We start from the raw sequence: 22,904 nt of genomic DNA on the forward strand, positions 1-22,904 counted from the left end.
CATGGATGACCTAGGAAAACTCCCCCTCTGAAGGTCAGCTGATAACCAATCTTAATTCTATCTGCAGCCATATTTCTCCTTTGCCCTGTAACCTAACATATTCAGAGGTTCTGGGGATGAGTACACGGACATCTTTTGGGAACCTTTATTCTGCTACCACAATCAGTTTTTTAGGTTCTGTACCAGAAGTATACATGCTTATGCAAACTGCTGAGGTGCCACTGGAGGGGACAGAATCCACTCCAATTTATTTAAGCAGAAGGAGATTTATTAAGACTTCCAAAATCCTGCGAGGACCGAAGAAACAAATTCTAGGCTGAACATCCTGACTAAGCGACACAAAGCTAGGCCACCAAGGGAACTGGAGGTTTTTGTTTTGTTGTAAATAAGTGTCTTAGTCTGTTAACACCGCTATAACAAAATACCACAGACTGGCTAGCTTATAAACAACAGAAATGTACTTCTCACAGGTGTGGGAGCTGGAAGTCCAAGATCAGGTTCAGTACCTAGTGAAGGCCCGCTTTCTGGTACCTATCAGATGGTGCCTTCTCATGTGATAGAAGGGGCTAGGGATCTCTCTGGAGTCTCTCAGTGTACTCATCCCATTCAGGAGGGCTCTAATGTCATGAGCTCAGCACCTCCCAAAGGCCTCACCTTCTAATATCATACTGGGGATTAGCATTTCAACATATTTGGGAGGAGACACAAACATTCAGACCAGAGCGTAAAGACAGCTGTAGAATCAGGAATCTGCCTGCAAAGGAAGGAGGCTTTGCTCTGGCTGCAGCCTCAAGAGCCACGTGGCCTCTGCCAGAACCCACACCAGCAAGAGAGGTGCTTCGAATCCTGTCTCCTGCACCACCTAGCACAGTGCCAATTTCAACTTCTACGTGAATGCGTGGAATTCATGACACCTAAGTCCCATGCAGGGCCCTAGCTGCAAGGAAATCTCGCAACCATGATTTTTATCTTTGTAACTTCAATATAGGCAGGCACATTCAGGGATTAGGATGGATGTTGCATGAACCAATATGGCTGCACACACCAATACATTGATATGTTTTTCCCTAAACAAATACAATTAATAGCATAAATATTAGTGCACACAATTACTTTCCTTGCTCTTTTTTCCTGCCACTTAATATAAGTGTATCTATTGGCAAATTTTTCAAATCAATACAGTGTCTTTTTATCGTTGCATAATAACCCTCTATAAATTGTGTTATAGTTAAATTAGTCTCCTTTTGATAGATTTTTTTTAGGTTGTTTCTACTCTTTTGCTATTACATACAACTCTACTATAGGTAACCTTGTATGTATGTATATATGTGTGCCTTATATATGTTATCTATTGACCCAATAGATATAGTGTATCTATTGACCCAATAGATACGATGTGTCTGTTGACCCAATAGCTATACTAGCCTATGTACAAAACTTTACATATATATGATATATATGTATATCTGTGAATACACACAGGTACACACACATGTACACTTTATCTATGAATACACACACAAACACACACATGTATAATTTTAAGAAGATTTCATTTTAATTTACACATCTCTTGCTAGGACTAAGCTTAATCGTCTTTTGTGTGAACTTTCTACCCATAATCTTTGCTCAATTTTTCTTGAGGTGTTTTTTTTTCATTTCTTTAAGTATCTGTGAAAGCCCTTCCCCCTGCCTTTTATAGAAATCAATCCTTTAATTTGCAAATATATTTTTCCAATTATCAATTGGAATTGGAATTCCAGTTATCCAATTTTTTTTGGTGGTGGTTCTATACCATAAAGAAATGTTTTATTTCAAAATAGTATAAATTATTAATCTTTAAAAAATTTTTTAAATGTTTTTATTTATTTTTGAAAGATAAACAGACAGACAGACAGACTAAGAGTGAGGAGGGGCAGAGAGGGAGACACAGAACCCGAAGCAGGCTCCAGGCTCCGCGCTGTCAGCACAGAACCTGATGTGGGGCCCTAACGTGAACTGCGAGATCATGACCTGAGCCGAAGTCAGATGCTCAACCGACTGGGCCACCCGGGCTACATTATTAATCTTTTCTTTGATAACTTCTGGATTTATATCAGAAAGATCTAGTCCCTACTCTAAGACTATAAGTGTGTTCTCCCACAGACTTTTAATAATTTATGGAAACCTATTTGGAATATGTAAAAAATGACAAATGGATACACATTTAGTTTTTCCAGATGGCTGCCTTATTTCTGTACTTTTTATTCATTTCCTATTGCTCTGTTCTATTCAGGCTTCAACACCACACTGTTTTAATTATCATAGCCTTATATTTAATATCTATTAGGATGAGTCTCCACTCACTAATCTTTCTTATCGAAATTGTTTGTCTTTTATGACTTTTATTTTTTTTTACTTTGGAAGCAGCTTGCCTAGTTAAAAAAGTTCTCTTGTGTTTTTATGAGCTGCATTACATTTAGGCATTAACTTAGGAATAACTTACATTTCTATGTTATCGGTCATCTTAACCAAGAATATTACATGTCCTATATTTTTTACTTCAAGTCTTTTTGTTTTTTAGTCCCTTAGGAGTACTTTAACATTTTCTTCCAATAGATCTTGTATGTTTCTTGTTAGGTTTATTTCTAAATAGTTAAACTTTTTATTGGCACTGTAAAATGTTTTCATCGAATTTCTACTGGTTGTTGTTTTTGTGTATGGAGGCTATTGATGACTCTCTATTACTTTATTATCTTCCAATTGTTTTTTCCACTTGATTTTTCGTAAACAAAGTCTGGGTCAGTACACGTTTTCTGTAAAGGGACTGATAGTAAATATTTTAGGCTTTGTCGTCTCTGTTGCAAGCAGTCAACTCTGCTACCATGATGTGAAAGGCACCACAGGCAGGATGTAAACGAATGGACGTGGCTGTGTTCCACTGACACTTAGTTATGGACACTGGTGTTTGAATTTCATAAAACTTTGACATGTCACAAAATATTCTTCTTCTTCTGCTTTTTTTCAGCCACTTAAAAGTATGAAAACCATTCTTAGCTCATGGGCCATACATTAACATGGATAGGCCTGATTTGGCCCATGAACTATAGTTTGACAACCCCTGGAAAAGGTGAATAGAAGTCTCCTACTATTACTATCATTTTATCTCTTGTCTTATAGCTATAGTATTTTTTTTAATTGTTGCAACTGTTACTTAAGGTATGAATATTCTATTTAAATTTTATATATATATATATATATATATATATATATATATATATATATATATAAAGTTTATTTCTTTTGAGAGTGAGAACACAAGCAGGGGAGGAACAGAGAGACAGGGAGAGAGAGAATCCCAAGCAGGCTCTGCACTGTTAGCACACAGCCTGATACGGGGCTTGAACTCACAAACTTCAAGATTGTGACCTGAGCAGAAACCAAGAATTGGATGCCTAACTGACTGAGCTACCTTTATTGTGGATTAGACTGAGCCACCTCATATCTTTATTGTGAATTAGACCCTGTAACATTATAAAGGCTCCACTTTTGTTGCACTTGGTGCTTTTTGGCCAGAATGCTAGCTTATCTGATAGTAGGTTCACAAATGTTCCTTTTGTTTGTTTGTTTACATTTTTCTAGGACACATTTGCCCATTCTTTTATTTTCAACCTTTCTCAATAATCTTATTTTAAATATGCCTCTTAAATAGAACACAGAATTGGGTTTTCTTTGTTTTAAAACTTGATCGTTGTTTTTTTTTTAGCAATAGGCAACTGGCTAAACAATTTTAACTAATTGACATGAAAGGTAACTTTGGCATTATTTTGTATCATTTTACAAGATGTATGTAATAAATTAGGAAAAAAACAATAAAATAAAGTTGTAATTTCAGGAAAAAAAACCAATAAACTATTAGCAAAGTTATTTAGGAAAATTACAGTAAAAAAAGAACCCCACAAATGATAAATGATAAGACAAAAGTAATCACTGATATGGAGAAATTAAATTATTAGAGTTTTTTTGTTTCGCTCTAAGCAAATAAATTTGAAAAACTTTGTAAAATTTATAATTTTGGAGAAAAATGTAATTTACTTCAAATTTCCTTCAAATTACATTAAATAACAATTAGGCAAATCTATTATTATAGAAGAAATAAAGTTACATTAGAAATTAAGACTGACAGGGATATATAATCTTTATGTAGTAATTAGTAATATGTAATAACCCCTTTTGGGAATTAATCAGGCAAAAGCTGTTAAAATGGTAAACACCACCTTTGACCCACTAATCTCAATTTGGGAATCTATACTATAGAAATAAAAATCTTTGTGTTATATGAACAAAAGAAAAGAAATTAAGACTGAAAAATTAAAGTTTATTGATTATTTTTCTATTTATATTTTTTTAATATATGAAATTTATTGTCAAATTGGTTTCCATACAACACCCAGTGCTCAACCCAAAAGATGCCCTCTTCAATACCCATCATATTGATTAATTTTAAAAGAATAGTAATAAATCCATTGCAAGTTAGCATGAAGAACACTAAAAATCTCTTTAGTGTCTGGCATAATTAAAGATAGCTAGACTCTTACACCTACTTCTGCAGTCAGTCTGTTATAGGGTAATATTTTGGTTGAAATATGTGAAGAAAACCTAGCCTCACACAGATATGTAGACAGAAAATGGAGGATTATTTTAGGAGCCTTTTCAGATGATTGTGGATATTCTTCTTTGGTCCCAAACCAACCCTGGGTAAGTGGTAGTTTCTTAAAGGTTAGTTCCGATGTAGACTCTGAAGCAGTATCACTGAACTCTTTGTACCCTGTTACATTAAAACACATGAGTCTTTCAGTTTGAATGGATCTTTTACTCAGGCATGATTTTGTTACATCGTGTATTAGACACTTGGAAGATAGTGACTCCTGGGTTATGTAGAACTTCCAAATGTTGGTGCAATTCACTGGACAATTTTTAAAAATCAAAATTTTAAAATATCACCACCATTCGTATGAGAAAAGTCTAAGCACTGGGAAGCCCATGGTGGCATATACAAATTTTCCAAACTCTCTGTTTTTACTGAAAATTTTGAATTTTATCATTGGCAGCAAATACTGTCAGTTGTTTTCCTTGAAGACCTACTACTTTTATTTGTGAGAAAGCGTTTGCCACATACTTAAGTCTGAAAGCAGTTTGTCTCCTCAGTTGTTCAGTGGGTGGGCTGCAGGGGTGGGGGGTGGAGCAGTGCATTCCGTTTGCAACTTAATCACAGAAGTGCTTTTCCTCAAGACAGCCATTGCGCTTCAGTATGAAGCAGAAATATTTGATGTGTGTTTCCCATGTTATCACACAGAATGTGAAAAAGACGGGTACTCGGGGTCAGTAGTTAATAACGTTAATTTTACTGCTTTATCAGGGATATTCTTAAGTGAAACTGGCACTTTAATTAACTTGTTCATTTTACAATGAGTGTGTGGCAATGAAAAATGCAAGAACTACTAGTACATTTGGTGTCACTGCCTTCCTAGGTTCGTGCTAAGGCACTGCCGTTTTATTTACTGTTGCTTTTGCACTGTCAGTGCAAACATCAACACGGTTATTCCAGGATCAACCACTGGATTCAGAAAGACTATTCAACACTGCACATTTCGCTTGCATTACTGCTCATCATTCACGTACAAGGAGATCTTTGAACAGTGGGTGCCGATGCTGTCAAATATAACCAAAACTACATGTCCAACAATGTCTGTAGATTTGAGTATGTGCAAGGCAAAAGTACAACTGTGCAGAGGAGATGTTAATAGAGTCTTCATGTTTGCAGCGACATCTATTTTTATTTATTTATTTGTTTGTTTATTTATTTTGAGAGAGAATGAGAGGGGAGCAGAGGGGGAGAGAGAATCTGAAGCAGGCTCTATGCTCAGCATGGGGCCCTATGCAGGGCTCGGTCTCAGGACCATGAGTTCATGACCTCAGCCCAAATCAAGAGTCAGATGCTTAACTGACTGAGTCACCCAGGAGCCCCTGCAGCTACATCTTTAATTCAGCAAGTCATTTTATTATTGGAAAGTGCTAGAATTTGTTTACTGACTTTTCAACCAGTGGAGATTGTTGCAAACAGGACGTTTTGGTCTTAGACTTCAGGACATGTATTCAACTGTGGCAACTTATTAGTCTGTAGGCTTTGTGTGCATTTCTGTAGCCAGCACAATATGATAACCTACTCTATATGATGCTTCACTGATTTTTTCATTTGTAGTTTGAAAAGCTATGACAAAGAATTTTTTTGACTTTTAAAGAGCTTACCACATACACGTTCAAAGTTTTGTTCCTTTTTCTTTAAACTGTGAACCATGGGTCTTAAGATGCCTCAACTTAGCAGGCACCATAATACTGTTTTAAAAATGTGCACCTCACTATCAAGAAGCATGCATTGCTATTTCTTTCTGAGATTTATATCTCGGTGTTATCCTCTGTCTCCATTGCATCCTCTACTTGGTGACAGCTACTTTGGGCATGATTCCATACAACTTGTGGTTTCGGGTTTTAGCTCTTCCCTGATTTACTGAAAATAGAATCTGTGTTTTTGTTACCTGTGTTTTGTGTTGTTTGGGATGATTTCCAGGAGAAGGATACATGCCAATAGTATAAGGACACATTTGCTGGAAGTCACCACAAAATTATTTTATTGTATTATAACATAAATATGGAAAATGACACAAATCATGAAGATACAACTTGATTCAACATCCTAAAGGAAATACCTATACAACCATCATGGGTCAAAAATAGAACAAATCCAATAATCCAGAAGTCTACATCATCCCCCCTACCATTGCCTACCAACCCTCTTTTTTTCCAGCTTTACTGAGATATAATTGACATGTAACATTGTGTAAGTTTAATGTATACCATGTAATGATTTATACATGTACACATTATGGATGATTACCACAGTAAGGTTAACACATCTTAACCTTCCTGCTTTCTAATTTATAACAGATGGATTAGTTTTGCCAGCTTTTGATTCTGTGTAAGTGAAATTATATAGTCTATATTCTTCTGTATCTGTCTTCTTTTGTTCAACACTATATTTGTGTAGTTCATTCTTGATGGACATAATAACAATTCATTATCCATTCTACTGTTGATAAACATTTGGGGGTTATCATGAACAATGCTTCCATGAATATGCTTGTACATTACATTTTTGTGCACAAAGCACACATTTAAAAATTTTCTTAATTAATTAATTAATTAAATTTAGTTTGTTTATTTTTGAGAGAGAGAATGAGAGACAAAGTGCAAGCGGGGGAGGGGCAGAGAAAGAGGGAGACACAGAATCCAAAGCAGGCTCCAGGCTCTGAGCTGTCTGCACAGAGCCCAATACGGGGCTCAAACTCATGAACTGCGAGATCATGACCAGAGCCAAAGTCAGGCACTTAACTGACTGAACCAGCCAGGCATCCCTGTACACATTTTTATGTATATACCAAGGAGTAGAACTGCTGGTTAATAGCTATGTATTTTTTCAACTTTAGTGAATACTACCAAGAAGTTTCCCAAAGGGGTTTGAATTTGAAGTTTACCCTGATGACTACAATTGTAGGGCACTATTATATATAGTATTGGCTTTTGCTTAGTCTTTTTGGGAACTCCTTATTCAAGAATAATGCCCAGTTTCCGTGGGGGTTTTCAGTCTTTCTTTTTAGAAATATGGAGAGATTCTGGATATGACCATTTTATAGATTATATGTATTGCAAATATCTTTTACCCCTCCTGTGTTTTGCCTTTTCATTCTGCTAGTGGTATCTTTTGATTATACAAAGTTCATAACTTTAATGTTGTCCAATTTATAGATGTTTTCTTTTATGGTTTCTACTTTATGTGTTCAGTTTTAGAAATCTTTTTATTTGCAAAAATTATAAAGATACCCTCCTATCTTAACCATCTTTTTTTAATTTACTTTTCACATATAGATCTGTAATTCACCTAGAATATATTATTGTGTATGGTGTGAGGCCAAAGTCAAGATTAATTTTTTTTCCATATGATATACAATTAACCCAGAATCATGTATTGAGGAGACAAACCTTCTTCACGACATTGCTGCATCACATCTGTTGTAAATCAAGCACCCAAATATGTGGAGTGAGAGAGAAAGGGAGAGGGAAAGGCAGAAAGAGAGCAAGTTGAGAGAATCAGTACGTTCTTATATTTATTTCATCAAAGAAATAAATATAAGAATATTTTGCAAGACCAAAAGGAGAGACGAGGGTTCACACCAAAAAGGCGTTCTATGTTCCAAAAGCAGTGTGAATGAAAAGATCTAGGCCTAGATGCAAAATGAAATTTTAAATCACCACAAATAATGAGGAGTTTATTAAAACATTACAGAATAGGGAAGATAGTCAAATACAGAGTAATAAACAGCTGACTAGCATCGGGCTTTGCACCAGCAATGACAGATACTAGAAAGCAGTAGAACAAAGCCTTTATAGATTTTAGGAAAAATTAGCTGGATAGTCAGTCAAGCATGAGGGCCTTGTAAGGACTCAAATGGTAGGCGCCCCTCTTTTGGGGAACTTTTTAAAAGTAAGTTACTAGCAAGTGTACCTTAGCACACAAGGTTGCAAACAAAATTTTATGTGAGATAGAAAAAAAAGAAGGAAGGAAGGCAGGAAAGAAGGAAGAAGGAAATGGGGATTAGAGAAAGGTTTACATAGTACTTCAAAAGTACTGAGAATATTCTGTTTGATAAACTGGGTGGTAAGTACATGGGGGTTCATCTTATTATTCAAGAAAACATACATAGACCATTAACCATAAAAAATTCTGTTCATCTTTCCTCCCTTCCTTCCCAGAGGCAACCACAACCCTAATAAAATACTAATATATATATATATATATATATATATATATATATACATATATATATATATATATATATATATATCTGTGTGTGTGTGTGTACATAAATAATACAAAATATTTCATTGGGTTTTTTTCAAAGTATGCACATGGTAGTATACTCTATGTATCACCTGCTTGTTAACTTGGTATACATTGTGAAGACAAACCCAGGAGCACCCTCATCACGCCCATTTTAAAGATGAGAAGATTAAAACCCAGGAAGTCAAAAACCCAGAGAGACCTAAGGAACAGAGAGGGTCAAATCACACAGTAGTGAGAAGTACATCTGGAACTTGAACTGAGATACTACATGATACTTTCTGCTCTATCAATCTAATTCATTCATTTTTCATGCCATCAAATGAATAGACTTCTGTTTATTTTTCCAAATTTCCATTTTTTGTGATATTACAACAATGTTGTCATGAATGTCTTACACAAGAGTCCTCGTACACTTACATGAGTATCCGCATTTTCAGTTGTAATAGATCCTGCCAAACTGCTTTCCCAAGAAGTTGCCCTCGCAAGTAGTATATAAGAATCCTGGTTTCCTCACACCGTTATCAATATTTATTATTTCAGGTTTTAATATCTATCAACTACCGAGGGAGAGATGGGAAATGGTATTTCACTTTAATTTGCATTTTTCTGATTTTTAGTGATGTTAAAATTTTGGCTGTTTGAGTCTCCTTTTCTAGGAGTTGACTGCTGAAATTCTTTGCCCACTTTTCTGTTGGACTCTTTGATTTTTTTTTTAATTGATTGGTGCAAGGTGCTATACATATTTGAGAAAAAAAAACAGATCATTTTTAAAATGTTTATTTATTTATTTTGGGAGAGAGAGAGAGAAACTGTGTGTGTGTGTGCATGTACATGCATGCACATGCCACATAGGGGCAGCGAGAGAGGGAGAGAGAAAAAAGAATCCCAAGCAGGCTCTGCATTGTCAGCTGAGAGCCCAAAGAGGGCTTGATCTCATGAACTATGATATCATGACCTGAACCAAAACCAAGAGTGGGACACTTAACTGACTGAGCCACTCAGGTGTCCCAAGAAAAACAATTCATACATGTTATAAATATTTTTTCTCAGTCAATGGTTTGTCTTGTAACTTTGCATTTGGTGTCTTTTATGATACAAAAATGTTTTTTAATGGGAATGTAGTCCCACGTGTCAATCTTTCCTTAATGGGTTCTGCTTTTTTTTTTTTTTTTTTTACATATGGTTATTTTTCAAGGAAAGCATAGTATTTGTCTTAAAAACTTTTTTCACTTATTATTATTATTATTATTATTATTATTATTTACTTGCAGATAACTACCAAGTGGTGTTCCAGACTGCCTGTACATTTTCTTATCAAAATGATGGCATGTGTGACAACACAGATGCTAGAAAAAAGACTCCGACTAAAGTGGATATTACGTGGATTCTTCTATTGCGCTACTATATTCATCTGCAAAGGATTAATAATATGAGCAAATTGCTAGGTGGGTTTTTGATGTGTTAAAAAAGAACACATTCCTTTCCAGTTCTTGTTCAAGTCATGTTTCTTAGAATTATAAAGTACTTTTGACATCTTTTTGAGTGAACTCTCATCAGAAGATGAAAATTTTAGCGGATCTTAAGCTGGGATACACAGATCTTTGGGCAGAATAGTATTACAATGTAACTGACTTCCTTTGACATTCTATGTATTTTATTTATTTGATGTATTTAAAAATATTATTATAAAGAGGCATCCAGGGGCTTCCCAAGAGTGCCAATGTGGCCCATGGCTCACAACAGTCGAGAATCAGAGTGATAGTAATGTGACAGCTTAGAAAATGAACACGATAAAATTTTGGCTTTAAGGAGAGAATGTTCCCGTATTCAGTATATACAAGAGAAGAGATTCATGCTTCAGATAGGATACTTAACTTCATTGCACTGTTTTGTTTAGGTTTTTTGTTGTTGTTGTTGTATCATCTAATGCTGTCAGAAGAGCATCCAGAAAAACTGGTATAATCTACTTCACGTCAGTCCTTATTGTGTTTGTGACAATGTATGTTGTGTTTTTTCTGTGGCAATGACATTGGTGATTTAGTGTTGTTCATCAGCGCAAACGGGCGGAAAAGACAATTTGACCCATGTCAGGGCCCAGGGATGGAGGAGCCAGCAGAGCAAATAGGCTGCCTCGGAGTGTCTAAGCACAGTTATCAGGGACTAGCAGTGGGATAGAAAAGCACCCAGGAAGTGTCAGGGGAGTGCATCACGAGAGGGGCAAGAGGAAGAGAAGTTCAGTGACAAAGGATGCTGAAGTGAGCCAGTGCAGCACACCCTGGCAACGCCTGCCCCACATCAGCCCGGCTCACCTCTGAATTCACCTGCTGGCCCTTGCCACATCAAGCACCCACATTTTACTGCTTTTCTGCTCTGGGCTTTTTCTGAACCTACTGAGACTCGCCCAGCCCACTATCAGGACAGGCCAGAGTGCCGGGGATTCCGCACGTCTGGGAGTAACCTTCAACTAATGAGGTAGGGAATGGTAGCAACCGTTCCAGCTTCCCAGTCCCAGACAATTCTACATGTTATTTTCCAGAAGGCCCTCAGCAGGACTGAGCCCTTATTGTCCACAGCTGCAGCCCATTCATTAACTTACTCTCATTGGCTCTTTTCTCCATCACACTTTGTTTGTTCTTTCACTTATGCTCCTTGAGATCACTTGTCAAATAAATTGCACACAACTCAATTCTTGCTTTAAGATCTGTTTTTGAAGTGAGTCCCAAAGAAGACAACTAGATAGAATGTTCTCGCATTGTCAAGCCTTAGAACTTCAAGCAATATCCTCACACCCTTCTGAGATTTTCTTTCATTCCTGTGGCAAGAAGCAATTCCATTAGCATGTAAGCTTAAAAGTGGAGGAATTACATTGGCAGTCACTAGCTGAGGTGATGTGATTTCCAGGGATAGTGGCTAATGAGCAAATACCAACAATACTGAGACTATTGTGTTATCTAATGCGACTCTACATTATTTTTCTTCCCTAAGCATCTCCAAAGCCAGGATCTGGAATTTCTTTGCCAGATGATACACTTCTCACATCCCTTTTCAACTCTGGGCTGATATTGCGCCAAAAGGAAATGCATTTTTTCCTTAAAAGATTTTTACAGCTGTATTCTTCCTCTTGTATTGATGAATTTCCAAAAGAACTATGTCAAGGAGTGGAAACTACATTTTTCTCAGAAAAAACCTTATATAATTCAGTCAAGGTACTGTTTTCAAACATTATGTATTTTTATAAAACTTCTTGGAATCACTGTTATATTTCTGAAGGAAGCACATTTGAGAAAGTTTAAGTGGACACAGTGTATTGTAAATTTCCAATATGTATTTGTGAAATGAATAAAGTAAGTCATTTGCATATAATTCTTCCAAACAAAAAATATCAGTCATTTATTTTCAATTATCTTGACTTTGGACTTCACCATATAGTGCTTCCATTTTTGTGATTATACACTTGCCCGTACCAGACATGTCCATATGTCTGTCCCAGAGAAGTGACCTGAAAGTGTTATTTCTTCCAAATTGAGAACCTAAAGTAAAGCTAGGTTATTGGGTAGACAATAATAATTTTTTTAAGTTTATTTATTTATTTTGAGAGAGAGAGAGAGAATGGGGTAGGGGCAGGGAGAGAGGGAGAGAGAATCCTAGGCAGGCTCTGCACTGTCATAGTGGAGCCCAATATGGGCTCAAACCCACAAACCATGAGAATATGACCTGAGCCAAAACCAAGAGGTAGATGCTTAACCAACTAAGCCACCCAGGCACCCCCAGGGGAGGATTTTTTAAATTAGTTTCCAGATACTGGGGTATTGGCATGCCCAATACTCAACACCCGTTTCCTCCCAGATTATAAATCACTTGAAAAATAAAAGAGTAAGAGCTTGAGATTAAAAAATACCTATTCTTATGAGTCATAAAGTTGATATTGTTGGATGTGGTTCATATTTACTGGTAAGTGGCCTTCCTAATAGTGAATAGGAAAGTAGACAGATTTTACCAATCCAGCTACATTTGTTTGTTTGGTTGGTTGATTTGGTCGTTACAGGCCCCCTTAAAATCTGTGTGGACACATACCCCTTTAAAATCTGTTGCATGAAGGAGCAGAGAACATTCACTCCCTATAAACCATTCTCTCCCAAGAAGAACCAGCATAACTGTGCATATCCAAAATTTCTTTTTTCCCAAATTCACCAGTCAAGTAGCTCTCCAGGGGAGGAGAGTGACAGGAGGCAGAAAGGCCAGGAACACACTGTTAATGTCCGGCCCTCTGCAGGGAAGGAAGCAACAGGAGTGGGATGAAATCATTTCCATCGAACACCAGATCCTGCTTCACCCCTCGGTAAACTGTGACTACATTTGAGGATTACTGCCATGTGTCCCAGATGCCTCCGGTGTTTTGGCATAGAAGGCAGAGAATGAGAAGGTTGAGAACTACAGTTTTAGTGAATGTGTTCTTGTGAATATTTTGTAAGAGTCTGGAAAATAATAGGTGTGGCTTCTTAAATATTTTCTGAAAGGGGCTCTACTTGAGTACTTTACCAGTAAGGGCAGCCCACAAGTTCCCATTTCCTAAGCATGATGCTCCAAGCATACAACCTTGAATACATTGTAAGTACATGTGACCTGTCTAATGGCAGCAGTGTTATCAAAGATTGTTGTACCCTGTTTGCTTTTCTTTCTTTTTTTTTTTTTTTAATATAATTAGTGTAACATTCTCCCAGAATAATCAGCTCTGGAGATCATTGTCACTTGCCTGACAGGTGCAAGCCACCTAATCATGTGTTCGTTTCACTGGGGTAGACAGCTAACGAGCATAGAGCCTTTGGATTTAAAAAAAAATAAACTGCAAGCTTGGCTGATTTTTATAATAGCATTTTTGAGCTTTTAATCACTCAGGAGGCTATTTCAATCAAACTCTTCCCATAATTTGATACTTAATCCTGCTTTTCCTCCCCCCAAAAAGTAGGTATCTTTCCAGAGTGATCATTGCTAGGTGACATGCTTCTCAGTTGTACGTGTCTACATGTTGTGAGGTCTACTGACACTTTGTGATGGCAAAACAAAGGTGCCAAACAAATTACATTAAAAATTCCAAGAAAAAAGAATATGATTAAAATTATGCACAATGCTAAGTTATTCACATTTAGACTGTGTGGTAAGGTCAAATATTTGACTAGTAAAGTGATTTGTTGTTTACGGGACTGTGGCAAACAAGAGTTCTCCTGATAGGGCTTTCGTTCCTTTCAAAGAAAAGATCAGACATATCAAAAATATTCAGTGTATAGTCCATCAGTTAGCATATATAATTAATTCCATTAGCAACTAGGTTTTAGTTTTTTAAAGATAATGGAAAATTAAATGCCTATTTTGACATTGACTTTTGTTATAGTTTACCATTATTAGACCATCATGTTGGTAAATGCTATGTATTGAAACAGTAAATATTGCTTATTAGTTTTCTCTGTTTAGTTATTAAATATGAATTCTTTGCTAAAATAGTTGTCTATTAAATAGTTGTACCTCTGAAGAGTACTCAGATATGAAAAAAATATGAGAAATTATTTTTTGAAACAAATACTTACCTAATTTTTTGGTGAACTGCCTGACAGAATTAATGTTAGTTTAGCACTTTTAAACGATTATTCAAACTTAACAGTCTTCTTTATTGGTCATTTTGGTCATGCTTTTAGTATCATAGTGCCAATAGGTGAGGATTCTGGCTTATAATATCCTTTTATGATAGTCTCTAGACATTTCTGAAAAGTTTGCATCTTTAATATTACCTTTCAGTCATGACATATTTTTTCTTTTATCAGTAGACAACTTGAAAGGTCACTGTCTTTATTTCTCTTTTTATTTTATTTTGAAGACTTTCATTGACAGTCTTATATCTTGAATAAGCTCATAAATAATGGGAAGTACAAAGCCTTATGGAAATACCAGGCATTTCTTACTGCCTACTGACATGTTCCTCTTGGTCAACAAGCCTTAAGATACTTTAGACGTCAAAAGTTAAGTAGAATGATTGCTTCCCAGCTACCATGCTATCACCTTGGGTGAAACAAGTTAATTTTGAAAATAGTCTGCGCTCTATTAAAGAGAGTCCTTTTTATATTTGAGGTGTTATTATCACTAATATGTCTCTGGCTAGACTATTATTTTTTTTTAGTAGCAACTCCGCTACTTCCAAAAAAAAATGAAATAATTTATGATATTGCTAATTGCATTCTCCACATTCATCTTCCTTGAAAACTCCTGTTTCAGGAGTTTCATCAAAGAAGGTACGCCCAGATTCACCAAGACTGAATTTACAAATCAGCCACATTCGTGTAAAGAGAGAATGAGAGCAATTGATTTTATTTTACAGTAAAAACTGTCTTATTTTGCATATGGTATTATAGAAGAAAATGCTATTGGAAAGTAGATATTAAGTTATAATCACACGCTCAGTTTATTCACCACTGAATAGATGAGAAAAGTAGATGTTCTAAGAATCTAAGGTGATCTTGAGACTGAAATGATAGTATTGACATTTTCCTCTCTAGATGTTTCCTTGGGGAGACTCACCAAAAATGGAAGACATTTGTTGAGTCCCATAGGTTTTGAAGCATATTTTTCTGTAGGAGAATCTTTTCTGTGGTAATTAAGGACAGTATTTGTTTGTTTGTTTAACATTTTTATTTTTAAGTAATCTCTACACTCAATATGGGGTTTGAACTTAAAACTCAGAGATCAAGAGTCACATCCTCTACCAATGAGCCAGCCAGGCACCACTCAGGGGCAGTTTTAAAGGCTACACCCAAAACAAACTAAGACAACTCCCAGAGTTTTATAACGTAGCCAATACTGAATGGGTTTTGAATGAGTGTTTTAAATATTGAATGCATTTTTTTACCGACAATTAAACTGTTTTTGATTGTTCCCTAGTTATGTCATGACAGTGCTCTATACTCTGATTCATCATTAAAGCTCTCTGCCAGCCCATCTTCAGGAGATGTGTCATCAGATATGAACATACAAGATTTAAACAAAGAACTTTGCTTTCAATGGTACATTCCTCCTCTAGAAAGACCCCCAAAGGAAACAGAACCTATGGTATGTAATACAATCATAAAACTAACTCTTATATTTAGATATAGAGTTTAACTTGACCATTATAACTTGAAAGTGGAGAATATCCTCTTGTCATATAGATGAAAATATACAGGAATATGGAATCTGTATTGTCTAGTAGAATGGATCTGAAAATAAGAAATCAGGAAAGTCTGATTCAAGTTGATCATTTTCTTTTTCCTGATTTTCAAGGGAAACTTTCAAGTGTGTCACCATAATATATGATGTTTAACTTTTTTTGTAGTCATTCCTTATCACATTAAGGAAATTTTTTTCTACTGCCCACTTCGCTAAGAATTTTTATCATGAATCTTTTACTGCATCTATAAAGATGATTTTATGATTTTTCTCTTTTAATATATTAATTGATTTTTAAAAAGTTTTTTTTCCATTTTATTTATTTGAGAGCAAGCGAGCAGGGGAGAGGGATAAAGTGGGAGAGAGGGAGAATCTCAAACAGGCTGCACACTCAGCACATTGCCCGACACCGGGCTCAATCCCAACACACTGAGATCATGACCTGAGCTGAAATCGAGAGTTGGAAGTTCAACTAACTGACCCACCCAGGTGCCCCAATTGATTTTTTAAATGTTAAATCGATCTTGTGTTCCTAAGATAAACTCGAATTGGTCTTGTATTAATTTTACTGGATTCAGTTTGTTAATGTTTCGTGTTGGATTTTTGCCACTGTTTAAGAGCAATATTGGGCTACAAATTTTCCGTTTTATACTGTCTTTGTCAGATATTTTTTGTAACAAGATTTTTTTAGACTCATAAAGTGAGTTGATAAATATAATCATGTTTTTCTATTCTCTGGTGACATTTCTGTAAGTTTGGAGTAAACTTTTCTTCTCAAATATTTGGTAAGAACTCATCAGTAAAGCCATCTGGTCCTAGTGGTTTGTTTCTTTGTGAGAAAATATAAAACTAGTAATATTATTATGGATACCATAGTTGGCATCAGTTCTGATTGGGTCACTATTGTTCTAATGGTTTGTGCTTGTGTCAAACCAAGTTTTAAATATCTGACTATCATCCCTGTTTATAGAACATTGGGGTTATTTCTTCTTGAGTCAAGTTTAAGTTGCTTTTTCTAGAAACTTTTTCATCTTATTTAAAACTTCTCTCTTAATCTCCCTGATGTATTTGTATTGAAGTGTGTGTCTTTTCATTTCTTACAGTAGTGGTTTGTGTATTTTACTTGATCATTGTCACCAGAGGTCCCTCATAAGTTAATTTTGTTTCAGTAATCATATCTTTCTTCTACTTGTTTTTGGTATGTGTGTATGTGGTGGGTTATATTCTTTTTCTAACTTTTGACTTCTTGAGGTAAATGTCTGGCTTAATATTCAGTCCTTTCTTTCCTAATATATGTATTTTAAGACTATGAGTTTCTCTAAACATTGCTTTGGTTTCACCCCACAAGTTTTTTTTTTAATGTTTATTTTTGAGAGATAGAGTCGGAGAGCAAGTAGGAGAGGGGCAGAGAGAGAGAGGGAGACACAGAATCTGAAGCAGGCTCCAGGCTCTGAGCTATCAGTACAGAGCCCAATGCAGGGCTTGAACTCACGAATGGCAAGATCATGACCTAGGCCAAAGTCAGATGCTTAACCAACTGAGCCACCCAGGCGCCCCTCACAAGTTTTTATTATAGTATTATCATTATCATATGGTTAAAAATTTTTTTTTAAGTTTTCATTATGAGTTATTCTTTGGCTCATTTTGTGGGCCATTTCAACATGTGTTTCTTATATTCCAAACTATATGGAGCTTGTATATATTATATCAAAAAATTATCTTTTGCTTTTATTCTTAGGTTATGTTGTTCTGTGATAACAAAAAATGCTCTGTATGATTGATATTGTTCAAACCTGCTTTTTTTCCTCCAGGAAAGGATTTATTGTGTAAATATTCCATTGCTCTTAAAAGGAATGTGCAGTCCTCAGTTGCAGAGGCAGTTCATGTATATGTGCACTAGGTCGGTTTGGTTAGTCTTGTTCAAATCTCTATTCTTGTTTGTTTGCCTTTAATTTTAAAAAGTCAGTTATTAAAAGAAGTGTGTTTAAGTCTCTCCCAGTGATCATCATTGTTTAGTCTTTCCTTGTAGTTCTGTCAAATTTTGCTCTCTATAATTGAAACTGTGGTCTTAGTATAATCAGATTAACTGTTGTATCTTCTTGGTGAATTGAGCATTTTATCATTTTGAAATGATTCATGGGCTTTTTGTAATAATGTTTTTTTCCTCATAAAGTATGCTTTGTCTGATATTACTAAAGGACAATGACTTTCTTGTGGTTATTATTTTCACAGTATATATTTTCCAAACTTTTGCTTTCAGCCCTTTTGTGTGCTTGTGTTTTAATTGTGTTTTTATCGAAGGCATGCACTTGGATATTTTGGTATATAGTCTGATAACATTGTATTTTGACTGGGGAATTTAATACATTTATATTTAATGTATATTAAGTGTATATTTGGTTTCAAATCTACCCCATTATTTTGTATTTGTGCTTGTCTCAGCTCTTTTGTTTTTCTCTCTTCCCTTCTGGATGATTTTATCATTCATTTTTCCTCTATGAGTTTTGAAATTATACATTTTTTTCAATGCTTTTAGTGGTTACCTTCAGAACAACATACATACTTATCAAAGTCTAAAGTTAACGAGTATCATTTTTCCTGTAATGACTTATATTACTATACATTTTTTAACCAAAAATAATTTTATTTTTAATTATTGTACACAAGAGTTATTTCCTTTGGAATTTGCCATATATTTACCACTTTTTTTCCCACCCCATCTTGCATTTTAGACATTTCATCCAGGGTCACTTCTTTCTGTTGAAGTATATACTTTTGGAATTTCCTTTGGTGAGGATCTTCTGGAGGCAAACACTTAATTTTTGTTTGCCTGATATATTACTTTATACTTATTTGTGAAATAAATTTTTATGGAGTAGATAATTTAAGATTGGAAATTATTTTATTTCAGTACATTGAAAATGTCATTTCCTCCTTTCTAGTGTTGTTGAGAGACAAACTTTTATTGCTTTAGAGTACTGACTTCTTTCACTAACTGCTTTTGAAATTTTCTCTTTTACTTTGCAAAATTTTCTTGGATATGGCTTTCTTTTTGTTTCTTTGGCTTACATGAGTAAGCCATAGACTCTGGATAAAAACATAGACTCTGGAGCCAAACCACCTGGGTTGGAATCCCAGCTCTGTCACTTAATAATTTTGTGATCTTCAGTAGATTGATTAGCTTTTCTGTATCATAGTTGTACTCATCTTTAATTAGAGATAACTGTATAAATGCTTAACCTCAATAAATGGTAGTTGTCATTTATTATCTGAAATTATTTTATTTTTAAATTTTTTAATGTTTATTTTTGAGAGAGAGAGAGAGAGAGAGAGAGAGAGGGAGAGAGAATGTGAGCAGGAGAGGGGCAGAGAGAGAAGGAGACACAGAATCCAAAGCAGGATCCAGGCTCCAAGCTGTCAGCACAGAGACTGACTCAGGCTTGAACTCATGAACCACGAGATCATGACCTGAGGTGAAGTCAGAAGCATAACCAAATGAGCCACCTGGTCATCCCTGAAATTATTTTTAAATTATTATGTTTTTAAGTTTATTAACTTCAAATATACATGCCATACACTGGTTAAACATTATTTAAAAACTCCTTTTAAAGATTAGCAACAATATCTTCTAATAGATACTGTAGCTGCCAACATTGTATAGAAAAGAGAGAAAACTGTGCCTTACCAGCAGAATTAAAATGCATAGCAAATAGGAGGAAAAAAAAACTTAGCTTTCCTCTAAATGCCCCTTACAAATTTATGTCACACATATCACTTCTTGTTTTAATGTTTATTATTTTTATCTTTACCTAACTCTGATCCATTGCTTTATCCATATCAATGTCCATATGCACGGAGAGACATTTGCACTAGGGCTAATTGGGGAGCAGGAGCAGATGGGGGCAAGTATTTAGAAGCAGTTTAATATCAATCTCTGAACAATTGGAGATAGAACAGTGATTCACATTCTAGGAGAATCTTGATGAGGGTCAAGCTTTTAAAAATGGAACAGTTGGTCACTACAGCCATTTGCAGAGGGGCCTTCCGCTATAGAATTCCTTTGATTGCTGTTCTCTCTAAGAAGAGCCTCGGGCTTTTCCCCATAAAACGGTTGCCATATAGTTTTGCCCTGTTCAGCATTTTCATTCGGTTTCTGCCTCCTGTGTTGGTCTTTTCTTGCACTTTTCAGCTCTTGAGTGCCGTCCCCTCTAGCTGTGCCTCTGGTAGCTTCTGCTGCTCCTTGACCCCTGTGACCCTGTCAGATGGTGCAACCTCCTGGGCCTACCTCTCTTTGCTCTCAAGTACACGTCTCCCATTGGCTTCTTCATTCTGCATTCTTAGGCTGGCAAACTGCTGCTAACTCTTGGTCAATTATGTATCTCTTTCTACTCCTACAAAAAGAGAAACTTTGACTTATCACTCCCCAGGAACATTTAAAGCTATTTCTCATGTTTTGAAAGTACTCTCTTTCCCATACTTTCCAAGTCAAATCCTTGCCAGATATTTTCCATAAACATTTAAAAATAATAAATCTGTGTAGTCTCTTTTGGGAAATTTAGTACAGCAGTTTTCAAACTGTGGTTCCAAGAATACTAATGGACCATGCAATCAATATTGTGTGGGTCTTAGTAGTATTTTTTTAAGAAATTAAAACAAGAAAAAAAATCAGAATGTATTATATACAGTAAGCGAAAATGTTTTCTGAAATTTTCATTTCATGATGTTGTTAGATAAATTTTTCAGATTGATTGATCTGCAGCATATGTCTGAATTCATTTACTTGATGGCCAGAGAAACAACCAAGTGATAAGAGTATATCCATTCAGAGAGGATATGAATACAGAAAGATTACATACTTGGGAAATAGAATGTTTACCTAAGCAGTTAGTTTTAAAAAATGGGAAAGAAAGTAAAAAGTTCATTTTGCAAGGTCGTAGAAATATCACATCCATATCAATCTGAGACAGAGTGATCTGTGAAGTTAATGTTATGACTACATATGTGACTGATAATTAGAGTAACAGGGTTTTATCCATCAACAGTTGTGTCTGACAATTAACATGGAAACATGGACTGCTGTCAGGCAGAGATTACAAGGAGAGCACCAGCTAACAAATTCTGATTTAAATAGGTTGCTTGAGTGATTTTCTTATGACATAAGCAAAGACACAAGAACACACAGTTTTCCCATTTCTTAGTTTGGGGATATTTTTTCCCCTCTTTGATAATAAAAATGTATTATTGGGTCATGATAAAAGGTCATGTAGTTGCTAACATAAATTTCAATTAAAAAGGTGATGGGGTGCCTGGGTGGCGCAGTCGGTTAAGCGTCCGACTTCAGCCAGGTCACAATCTTGCGGTCCGTGAGTTCGAGCCCCGCGTCAGGCTCTGGGCTGATGGCTCAGAGCCTGGAGCCTGTTTCTGATTCTGTGTCTCCCTCTCTCTCTGCCCCTCCCCCGTTCATGCTCTGTCTCTCTCTGTCCCAAAAATAAATAAACGTTGAAAAAAAAATTTTTTTAATTAAAAAAAAAAAAAGGTGGGAAACACTGACTTGAATAGACTAGATCTCCTCAGACCTAAGATTTTATCTTTTCAGAGATTACACTGAAATTTGTTTGATGACTTTAATATTGGTGTATTTGGGGGCACCTGGGTGGCTCAGTCAGTTAGGTATCGGACTCTTGATTTCAGCTCAGGTCATAATCTCACACTTCCTGAGGTTGAGCCCCATGTTGGCTCTGCACTGAGAGTGGAGCCTGCTTGGGATTCTCTCTCTCCCTCATTCTCTGCCTCTCCCCTGCTCATGCTAACTCTCAAAATAAATTAATAAATTTTAAAAGAAACAAACAAATAAATATTGGTGTATTTGAACATTTATCTACTCACTATCTTGGTTGTTCAGTGTAGAGTTCTGTGTTGAATAAACTGGCTGCAGCTCATGAAACTACAAGATAATAACAATAGTGAATGTAGAGCTTATTGTATTCTATATGCTCTGCTTATGTTAACTTCACAACAACTCTATGAGGTGGGTACTCTCCCTAGCCCCATTTTATGGAAGAGGAAACTGGGACAGGATGGAGAAATGCTAGTCAGCAATGAATCAGGATTGGAGCAATCTGATTCCAAGACTGCACTCCTAAGCATGGTGCTTTGTTGAGTCCTCAGACAGTGGACCTTAGTTGCAGGCACTTGTAGCCTCTGGATGGGATGGTGGTGAAAATTAATATCTGACCTAGGGTGTTGGAGTTTCCAGGGACTTAGACTAGGGTTAAAAATGCAAGTTAATGTCACTTGATTCCCCTACTCAGTCCTCTTCTGTTAATCTAGTATCTGAACTAGAAATGCCAGTAGAAGCTAAGGATGCTGGTGGCAGCAAAGTAAAAATCCTAGGACTAGGGATTTTGATGTAAAATTTTTAGGTAATTCAGAGGGCTAAATATGTTATATGCCACAATACTCTTTAGGATTAAGTTTATAACTCAGAAAAGTTTAACTTTTTAAAAAGTTTATTTATTTATTTATTTATTTATTTATTTATTTATTTATTTATTTATAGAAAGGGAGAGCACGTGTGCATGCAAGCCAGGGAAGGGCAGAAGAGGGAGAGAGAGAGAATCCCACATAGGCTCTGTGCTGTGAGCACAGACCCCGACATGGGGGTCCAACCCATAAACTGTGAGGTTATGACTTGAGCCAAAACCAAGAGTCAGACACTCCACTGACTGAGCCCCCCAGGTGCCCCAGAGAAGTTTAACTTCTTAAGTATGGTGGT

The 22,904-nt window shown here is 35.9% G+C and overlaps 1 protein-coding gene across 3 annotated transcripts in view; it reads left to right on the top strand.

Annotated features, from left to right (window-relative positions):
• The window catches only part of CFAP54 (cilia and flagella associated protein 54), a 301,918-nt gene that overhangs the window by 235,939 nt on the left and 43,075 nt on the right, over positions 1–22,904 (top strand). For 2 of the 3 annotated variants that reach the window (XM_047868490.1, XM_047868491.1), the window contains exons 62-64: positions 10,210–10,383; positions 11,924–12,144; positions 15,866–16,033. In XM_047868490.1, coding sequence (XP_047724446.1) covers positions 10,210–10,383; positions 11,924–12,144; positions 15,866–16,033 — 563 coding nt within the window. Of the gene's footprint in view, positions 1–10,209; positions 10,384–11,923; positions 12,145–15,865; positions 16,034–22,904 lie in introns of those variants that run through there. The other variant, XM_047868492.1, reaches the window with a different exon arrangement.

Source organism: Prionailurus viverrinus, chromosome B4 (assembly GCF_022837055.1).
Source record: "Prionailurus viverrinus isolate Anna chromosome B4, UM_Priviv_1.0, whole genome shotgun sequence".
Classification (NCBI taxonomy): domain Eukaryota; kingdom Metazoa; phylum Chordata; class Mammalia; order Carnivora; family Felidae; genus Prionailurus; species Prionailurus viverrinus.